At 41.8% G+C, this 11,021-nt stretch overlaps 1 protein-coding gene across 1 annotated transcript in view; it reads left to right on the forward strand.

Moving 5' to 3' along the window:
• The first annotated feature begins 572 nt into the window (after positions 1-572).
• The window catches only part of GJB2 (gap junction protein beta 2), an 11,291-nt gene continuing 842 nt past the window's right edge, over positions 573-11,021 (forward strand). The window contains exons 1-2 of the mRNA XM_063951648.1: positions 573-698; positions 10,057-11,021. The exon at positions 10,057-11,021 is cut by the window's right edge and continues 842 nt beyond it. Of these exons, the coding sequence (XP_063807718.1) occupies positions 10,075-10,821 (747 nt within the window). The 5' untranslated portion in view covers positions 573-698; positions 10,057-10,074 and the 3' untranslated portion in view covers positions 10,822-11,021. The remainder of the gene's footprint in view (positions 699-10,056) is intronic.

Consider the following 11,021-nt stretch of genomic DNA (forward strand, 5'->3'; position numbering starts at 1 on the left):
CTGTTGCATCCTAGAAAATTATAGACGGAATATGATTGGTTGCTATAGGCAACATCACCACTTTACATTTTTAGAACCTTTAATAAATTTACCTCCCTGCATGCAAATCATAGTAACCCTCTGCCTGCATACTCTGTATTATTCTGTAGCACTGTAGCAACACTGGAAATAAAGTCAGAAAAGACACAAATCGCCATATTCCCTGCACACAAAGGCATATTTAGCGATTATCGAGGTTTAGATCTGATAATTGCCTTTTCTGCTCCCCTCTATTTGCTGCAATAAGTTTTGCCATGAAGACCTGCGCAGTGATTAAAGTCGAACTGCTGGCCAGCTCTGTAAAAGTTCCACCAAGATTGCAAAGGTAGTGCAGACTGCAGAGACCCCTTCCAGAAACGTAGTGCAGAGACCTCTTCCAGAAACGTAGTGCAGAGACCTCTTCCAGAATGAGCAGCCTGGCACAGGTACCACCAGGCAGGTACTGTCCGGGCCAATAGGTAGAAACATCTTCTTCGGATATGCAAATGAAGTGGGCGGGGCCACATAGGTAGTAATAAATAGTACATAGCCGGCTGAGTGTGCAGGAACGTTCCAGGGAAGAAGAGTGTGAGCGAGGAGGTGCCACCTCCAGCCTGAGCTCCTCGGACAGGACTGCTGCTGTGTCTCTGCTGCCCATTGCCCTGATCCCGAGTATATAGGTAAGTCCCTGCCTCCCCCATTCCAGCAGCGCTACTTACCTGTGTGTCACCTCGCACAGGCTGCTCTGTACTCCGGGTAATGTGTACATTGCATGCAGGCGGCTCGGGGTGAATAATCCGCTGTACTGCAGTACTGTACATAATAATGTCCTGAATCATCCTGTTTATGTCTCTAAACAAAAATATTGTACACACGTTCAGTACAAAGGAAGTGACCAGAACACAATTATCTCATGAAATCGTGTTTATAAATATAAAGCACATGTAGAATGCAGCCAGAGGAAGGGACTTCTCACACCCGGTCACTGGCCATTTCATACAGCTGGGCATGGATGCTAAGCAGGTACTCAAACCCTGACTGCTGCTATTATATTATGTACAATGGGGGGTATTATCCATGTCACACTGACATTGGGGGGTGTTATCCATATGACACTGCTATTATGTATATTGGGGATATATTATACATATGACACTGACATTAAGGGGTGTTATCCATATGACACTGCTATTATGTATATTGGGGATATATTATACATATGACACTGACATTAAGGGGTGTTATCCATATGACACTGCTATTATGTATATTGGGGATATATTATACATATGACACTGACATTGGGGGGTGTTATCCATATGACACTGCTATTATGTATATTGGGGATATATTATACATATGACACTGACATTGGGGGGTGTTATCCATATGACACTGCTATTATGTATATTGGGGATATATTATACATATGACACTGACATTGGGGGGTGTTATCCATATGACACTGCTATTATGTATATTGGGGATATATTATACATACTGTATGACACTGACATTGGGGGGTGTTATCCATATGACACTGCTATTATGTATATTGGGGATATATTATACATATGACACTGACATTGGGGGGTGTTATCCATATGACACTGCTATTATGTATATTGGGGATATATTATACATATGACACTGACATTGGGGGGTGTTATCCATATGACACTGCTATTATGTATATTGGGGATATATTATACATATGACACTGACATTGGGGGGTGTTATCCATATGACACTGCTATTATGTATATTGGGGATATATTATACATACTGTATGACACTGACATTGGGGGGTGTTATCCATATGACACTGCTATTATGTATATTGGGGATATATTATACATACTGTATGACACTGACATTGGGGGGTGTTATCCATATGACACTGCTATTAAGTACATTTGGGGATATATTATCGATATGACACTGCTATTATGTATATTGGGGATATATTATACATATGACACTGACATTGGGGATATATTATCCATATGACACTGACTGCTATTATGTACATTGGCTGTATAGTATCTATATCACACTATTATATACACTGGCTATATATTATCTATATGGTACTGACTGATATTATATACATTGGGGGTATAGTGTACATATCACACTGACTGCTGTTATATACATTGGATGTATCATATCCATGTGGCACTGACTGCTATTATATACATTGGGGGTATAGTATACATATCACACTGACTGCTGTTATATACATTGGATGTATATTATCCATATGGCACTGACTGCTATTATATACAATTGGGGTTATACTATCCATATCACACAGACAGCTCGTATATGCATTGTATATTATACAGATATACATTGGGGTATAGTATCCATATGACACTGACTGCTGTTATATACAGTGGGGGGTATTGTATCCATATCACACTATTATATACATTTGCTGTATATTAGTATCCATGTGACTATTATATACATTGGATGTGTGCAGTTTTTATTGTTTGGATTACACTGTGACTATACAGTACATAGAGGGAGACTTTTCACTTGTGGCTGAACTACCCCTTGCATGAATCTCAGTTAGTCACTGACTAACGACTGGTCCTTCATTTATGGCTACTGAATGCTTAAGCAGCCAGATGTAACTTATAGTCCCGCATTATCTAGAGACACAAATTGTCTAAGTCTGTGGAATGTAGAAAGTATAACTATTTATTTCATCCATACGTAATGGCATAAACTGGGTGCGGACAGTTTATTTTTAGATCTAGAACAATTGCGTTGACCCAATATATTCAAATACTGCTAATAATGATTTAGTATTACGTAGAGGTTTATATTAATTAAGTAGACATTAATATTGAACACTCAGAGCTGAGGGTCTACAGGGGCCACCTAACCAAAATACAGGTCCATCTAATAGCATAAAGGAATTTTGGATCATTATGATGAGTGTTTAGTAATCATCCCAATATTGGTTTGAATATTTTCGGCTAATATCTACGCAATTCTTATCTATTTTTACTTACATTTTTCCAGCTATTCAGAAAACTTCCTTTCAGGGACAGCGCATGCGTAAACAGGCTCCAGGTTCCTGTGAAGACCCAGCCGGGAATTTCTTGCCTATTCTCTTTGGCACATGCGTCAACCTCAGTACGAGTATATATATATTAGTTACCAGCCTGTCAAAATGACGGAACAACACAACAGTAATATCAGCGGTGGGGACTGTGCATGTCCGAACAGAGCAATACTTGAATTGCTCCGTTGGACGCCATCTAGTAGCTGCCAGCACACAAAACACTTGTATTTCCCCCATAGAGGTGGGGAGCAGCATTAGCCCCTTTTATTATATAGGATATATATGTATTATATATAAAATCTTAAGTGCTGCTGAGAGCAATGGGTTGCTCTCTATAATGCAGTGATGTAGGACTGTGGCATTATCTTCTCTTTTGAGCCTTACCTGCATAGCTGTGATACTTAAAGCATGTGGAAAACTTGTATTTATGCATGATTTAAGTAACACATTTGCTTCCTATATAGACTACCATAAGCATAAACTAACAGTTCCCATTTCATGGCAAAATGTGAGATGTTTGCCATCTTTTCTGTCAGACTTGGAAGTCTCTAAAACATTGGTCTTCAACCTGCGGCCCTCCAGCTGCTGTGGAACTACACATCCCAGCATGCCCCGCAACAGTTGTGCTATTCAGGCATGCTAAAACTGAGGCAGGGGATGCTGGAATATGTAGTTCCACAGCAGCTGGAGGGCCGCAGGTTGAAGACCCATGCTCTAAAGGGATCATAAAGTTTCCATGAGCATGCTTACACACAGGAAATATGGTTTGCATAGACAAAATGCTTCCTACATAACCAGGCAAACAGGATTATTCCATTCTGTGTCACTTCTATTGTTTATGCACCACATGCAGTTGTGAATGTTATTAATAAACCTTTCAGGGCACAATCTCCATTGGAAGGCTAAGTGGTCCTTTACTAAATGTTACTCAACATCTTGGAGGAGAATTTCCTCAGGTCAGCAGTAAAATATGGAGCACAATGACAGTTTACATCCTGAAAGTGTGCTGAGCCCAATACATGTTTCAACATAGCTGAGGCACTCATTACAAAACGCAGTTCTCATTAGGGTGTATATTGCCACACCTGGATTATAATGTATAGTACCTGCCTATTCAGGTCACATGGAGTAACTCATCCCAGAACAGATTTAGTTCTGTGTAATCACATCTGCGGGGAGGACCGTTCAGGTCTGTATGCTACATGCTGCTTTGTAATGCCGTACTAGTCATTGTACTTTTCTGCAAAACCTCTGTAGTGATCCTGGGTTCTTCTCAATGGATCGCTCAGTGGTTAATAAGATTTCAAACTCTTTTGTGGCCTTTGGAGGTAATCTCTCCGGCAGTGGTCTCTTACAGCTGGACAGCCACAATTTAGCCATATCTGGCTAAAACCTAGGATGTCCCAGTTGACCTGTACGCCTGCAGAGTAAAGCGGTGGCTTGCTGCGTTTTGTCAGGTGCTCTGCACAAGATGAATGTGTTTCTATGGGAAAGCAATGTATTCTGCCTTTCTCACCTACACTCCTACAGTCCACCCCTTCTGCACGGGAGATTTCTGTCCTCCCTGAGCTCACTTTAGGACACCTGCCTCACGGTTAGTAGGTGGCTCTGAACCTCAACCTTCCAGTTTTTCCAACAGGTCATGTTTTGTGGATTTCTATCTATGGAAGCAGGTGGGATCATTGCTGAACCAACGAACTAGATTTATTTATTATAGCAGAACATAGCTGTGACCAATCTACTTCATTACACACACTGGGACCGATTCTTTGGTGTACCAGGTTGTATGCGCAGCTGCTATTTTGTACTCAGCGGACTTGTGGAAATCAGCCGCTGTCTTGTGAAGAAGATGCCAACTGCCGGCGTTTCACATCTGCCGCTTACGTACAAAAGTGGGAACATCGTGCAGTCATCGGTTGCACCATAGAACCTCTGGGCAACCCTATGCTGTCTCAGAATGAGCGTCTTACCTAAGACCCCGGGGCCTTTCCAGCTGCGTATGAATTAGCAGTGGCTGACTATGGCACACCCAGAAAATGGTCCCGATATACCTGCAATTTTCTCGCCCCCCCCCCCCACCCCCGTTACCCCCCTCAAACGCTGACTACCTGTCACTCACTTTGCAAATAAGGAGTTGATTTATCGATCAGTTTTATCATACGCAACGAGTTTTAAAACTCATTGTGTGTGATGAATGGTGCTCCAGCCAATCAGCTCCCAACTGTTCGTTTTCAAACACATGACAGGAGCTGATTGGCTGAGGCACCATTTATCATACGCAACAAGTTTTAAAACTGATTGGGTATGATTAAGCTTGTTGATAAATTAGCCCCTAAATCCTCTGGGCGGGATGTACTAAGCGGAAAATGCGGTAAACCCCCTGTTTACCGCATTTTCCTGATGTACTATCCCCCGGCCGCCAGATCAGCGCCGCGGCGGGGTTCGCCAGCTTTAGCTGGCGATAGACCATAGAAGCCTATGGGCTTCTCTCCGCGGCGCTGTGTGAGGGATCCGGTCGGATCCCTCCCAGCATGCCCTGCGGCCGCCCCCGTCACCCCGCGCATGCGCAGACTGACTCCTGGGGCCGAATCCCGGAAGTCAGGCTGCCGCTGTGCATCGCGGAGGACAGCTCTTATCGGAAGAGCTGGCCTCCGCAATGCTGATCGCATATGTTAGTACATATGTGATCAGCATCGTGGCGCTGGGCGGCGATGTACATTAGTACATCCCGCCTTCTGTGCATACGCCGTCACTTATCCATCGCGTGCGTGCGCATTATGACTTTGGCGCATGCGCAGTAGCAAAACTTTGCACCACTGCTACCGCAGTGGACATTGTGCCCTCCTCTGAATGTGGCCCAATGTTACACCATATCTGACCATTGTAGGAGATATACACCTAGACGCAGCGTCTCTGGGAATGTGAACCCTTGTTTATTATAGTATTAGTGGCAATGTAATGATAAGGGTTTAAAGTCTGTCCTGCTGAAACAATACTATCTGAAAACCACATCATAATCTCTGATAAAATTGTGTACCCCATTACTTTAATACAATAGCTACTTGAGTCTTGCCACCGCACCCCTTATAAATGTCATTGTTGTATTATATTATGCGTATGGACAGAACGCACCGTGATCTGTTGTGTTAGGGCTGTACCGTTCTGAGGTAATTAATCATGTATATTTAATTATGCGTGTACGTAAGGAGAAGAGCTGGTTCTCCCATACTTAAACGGTAACTGGTTGGGTCCAGTTATTATGGTTAGTCATGTTGTGTCACATTTACTCACACAAAATACATAGTATTAGACAACCTGTGTACAGGTGATTTTTGTTCCTTTTTATTTTATAGAATACAGCAGATTGCACTGTGTTATATGTCACAAAAATGTTTTATATTTTGAATTAACATCAATTATCACAGATTACATTTTGAGGTATTGATGTATACAAGAGAATATAGCATTTCACAGATTACATTTTTTTGTAGTATAACACAGATTACATTTAATCGCATACAACAGAATACGTTATTTGTGTGTTATTCTAGCTATATACTTATTGTTCTTATTTGTGGTAGTATGTTTATGCTATGATGGTTTCAGTAGTAATCAGGGACGTGCGACGAGGTAAATTTACACAGATTTACACACAATGGCACAGATTTATCAAGCCTTGGAGAGTGATAAATTGCACAGTGATAAAGTACCAACCAATCAGCTCCTAACTGCCATGTTACAGGCTGTGTTTGAAAATGACAATTAGGAGCTGGTTGGTTGGTACTTTATCACAGTGCAATTTATCACTCTCAAGGCTTGATAAATCTGGGCCAGTATTTAATCCAAAGGGTTCTGTGGGCATTATACACAGGTGAAGCAGTATATATATACATGTGGGCATTATACACAGGTGCAGCAGTATATACATGTGGGCATTATACACAGGTGCAGCAGTATATACATGTGGGCATTATGCTCAGGTGCAGCAGTATATACATGTGGGCATTCTACACAGATAGTGCAGTATATACATGTGGGCATTCTACACAGATACTGCAGTATATACATGTGGGCATTATACACAGGTGCTGCAGTATATACATGTGGGCATTATACACAGGTGCAGCAGTATATACATGTGGGCATTTTACACAGCTGCAGCAGTATATACATGTGGGCATTATACACAGATGCAGCAGTATATACATGTGGGCATTATACACAGGTGCAGCAGTATATACATGTGGGCATTATCATACCTCCCAACATGACCCTCTCCAGGAGGGACACAATGCTCTGCTTCTGGACTTTTCTCATTATTTATGATTACCAGCACCTGTGTTGAACAGGTGAATGGATAAGAAAGGTGTTTCAGCACAGGTGATGGCAATCATAAATTAAGAGGGAAGTCCAGGAGCAGAGGATTCTGTCCCTCCTGGAGAGGGTCATGTTGGGAGGTATGCATTATACACAGGTGCAGCAGTATATACATGTGGGCATTATACACAGATGCAGCAGTATATACATGTGGGCATTATACACAGGTGCAGCAGTATATACTGCTGGAAATTTGGTGACTTAATCAGATATGAGCGGAACAGATAGTCAGGGGAGGCACTGCCTCACTTGCCATAAACTTTTTACTTCAGCGTTTTGACTATAAAAATTATTAGAATAATACAAAGAAGATATTTCTTGTATATTCTTTGTATTGTCTTATACTTTATATCAGAGGTTCTCAAACTCGGTCCTCGGGGGCACACACAGTGCATGTTTTGCAGGTCTCCTCACAGAATCGCAAGTGAAATAATTAGCTCCACCTGTGGACCTTTTAAAATGTGTCAGTGAGTAATTAATACACCTGTGCACCTGCTGGGTTACCTGCAAAACATGCACTGTGTGGGGTCCTGAGGACAGAGTTTGAGAACCTCTGCTTTATATAGTCAAAACTATACGTTAGTATGACTTAGTATGGCTTATACATTAGTATGACTGGAAAGGCTCTGCCTCACCTCACCGCACGTCACTGACTGTCAACATAGTTTCATTGTGTCAGTTCAACAGTGGACGTAAAGTAAAAGGTGAAAGTGAATGTCTGTTATCTTTCTTGAGTCATATGTTAACCTGTTATATAAATATCTCCCGAATTAAAACAAAACCTGACATTCCAGCGCAATAAATTCTAGATGGGGAGTAATAACGCTGCATCACCATCTAGTGGTCAATGTGCTAACACTTTCACTTGACCTTTGGACTTGCATGGAACATCAAAAAGCAGAAACCTGGTTAACATATTAAGCCGAGGAGATTCTGATATTAAATCATATTATAAACACATGTTTTCAAAATAATGATTAATTTAAATTTCATTTTGGAATACATTTGTGATTTTTAACCATAGCAATTATCTTTTTACAGTGCGTATTGGAAAAGCAGTGATTACTGGCATACTTTTTAGTAGTTAATGAATAATAGTAACGGTGACGCTTGTATTATTTAGTCTACATATCAGTCTGCATGGAAACAAGAGGAGAAATGCATTGTATCCGCTTAGTAAAATTAATTTAGAAAAGGTACCAAATGTACAACATTCCTGCATTGAAACTAAAGAAAATTACAGATTTCTTATAAACTGATCATAGGGATGTAAAGTACACCTTTCTTAGTTTAATGAGAGGCAGGTAGGTGACCTTAGAGTTTTGGCTAGCATTTAGATCAGGGGTGGGGAACCTTTTTTCTACCAAGGGCCATTTGGATATTTATAAAATCCTTCGGGGGCCATACAAAAATTATCAACTTAAAAATTAGCCTGCCCCCAGTCAGTAGTTATGGCCCCAGTCAGTTGTTATGCCCCATTAGATATGCCCACTGTCAGTTGTTTTGGCCCATTAGATATGCCCCGTCAGTTGTTATTCCCCATTAAATATGCCCCCTGTAGTTATGCCCCATTAGCTATGCCCCATGTAGTTATGCCCCATTAAATATGCCCCCTAGTAGTGCCGCTTACACACACACATTTAAAGAAAGAAAAAAAACCACAATGCTCACCAGCCCTGCTCCTGCTTCCGGACCGCTGCTCTCCCTCTCCTTGAAACTATGGGAGAGATGTCATGACGTCTCTCCCATAGCGCCGCACAGCCACACATGTACACCGCCTGAGCCAGAAGCTGGAGCTCAGGAGTAAGCTCCTGCCTCCGGCTGCTGCTGAGGAACTGGGCGGCCGCTGGTGGTAAAATCTCAGCGGGCGCTTGGCATCTCCTCTCGTTTAGGTGAGCCTGGGCGGGCCGGATCAAGTGGCTTTGAGGGCCTTATACGGCCTCGGGCCTGAGGTTCCCCACCCCTGATTTAGATGTTACCATTTCTACTGATGTAATTCTGTATAGCAGTGGGTCCAAGCTCGGTCCTCAAGGCACCCTAACAGTCCAGGTTTTAAGAATATCCATGGTTGAGCAGAGATGGTTAAATCAAATTGAGGTACTAATTCAGTTATATGTGCTCATGCATGGATATCCTTAAAACCTGTATTGTTAGGGTGCCTTGATGAACTAGCGTGGGATCCTCTGATGTATAGTGTGTCACAGATTGTAACAATTGCTATAGTAGTATTTATCTTAGTAATGATTTTTCATTTAATCATAGCATGGCATGATATGAAACCTCATTTACTGACACAAGGTTGAACAAATTCCAGGATCCAGGTAAAGACATTTGCACCCAGCAGTGATATTGGGGTCTCTCTGATTATGTCCTTTCTAATGGTGTCAGTTTCCTGGATCACCAAAATATATCCTGCTATTCAAAGAGTGGATCCTGAATTCTTCATTTATTGTGTCTAACCCCTATATTCATTTGTCAGAGTTTGGTATAATAGTCTTTGACCCATAGATTATCTCAAACAGAACGTTTCTTGCCCTTTGACAATTTTCTTTGAAATAATATGTTTCCATTCTTTCTTCTAGAGTCGCTCATCTAACAACATGGATTGGGGAACCCTTTATGAAGTCATTGGAGGAGTCACCAAACATTCCACCAGCATTGGCAAGATATGGCTCTCGGTGCTATTTATATTTCGAATTATGATCCTGGTGGTGGCTGCAGAGAGTGTATGGGGGGACGAACAAGCTGATTTCACCTGCAACACTTTGCAGCCTGGGTGCAAAAATGTCTGCTATGACCACCACTTCCCAGTGTCCCACATCAGGCTCTGGTGCCTTCAGCTAATTTTTGTGTCCACTCCAGCACTGCTGGTTGCAATGCACGTGGCCTACGTGAAACATGAGGAGAAAAATAAATTGCGTAGGAAGGGACCATGCGATGCCAAGGACCTGGAGGACATAAAACAGCGGAAAGTTAAGATAGTGGGCACGCTATGGTGGACCTATACCATCAGTATCATGTTCAGAATCATCTTCGAAGCTGCGTTCATGTATCTCTTCTATTTCCTCTACACCGGCTACCATATGCAACGCCTCGTTAAATGCAGCGACGACCCTTGCCCAAACGTGGTTGATTGTTTCATTTCTAGGCCCACAGAAAAGACCGTATTTACCTTCTTCATGATTGCTGTGTCTGGCATTTGTATGGTACTCAATGTGGCGGAATTGTGTTATCTCATCATCAAGGCATCTTTGAGAAGGTCCAGGAGGAAATTGAAGAAGCATACCAACCACATCAATGACAAGGAGGAGAAGCAGAACATGATGAATGAGCACAAGGAACAGTGATCTACAAACCCAAATGAATGTGTCAATATTGAGATTTTTCTCCAACCATTCCTGCCATTTGCCAAGCTGAAATATGCAAGGACAAGAAATAATTCTTTAACATGGTAGACATGCATATAATAGTTTTGACATAAAAGTTAAATGGAAAAAAATAATAATTAATGACATGAATTATAATAGAAGACTTTTAGATCCTGTGT

This window comes from Pseudophryne corroboree, chromosome 2 (genome assembly GCF_028390025.1).
Source record: "Pseudophryne corroboree isolate aPseCor3 chromosome 2, aPseCor3.hap2, whole genome shotgun sequence".
NCBI lineage: Eukaryota > Metazoa > Chordata > Amphibia > Anura > Myobatrachidae > Pseudophryne > Pseudophryne corroboree.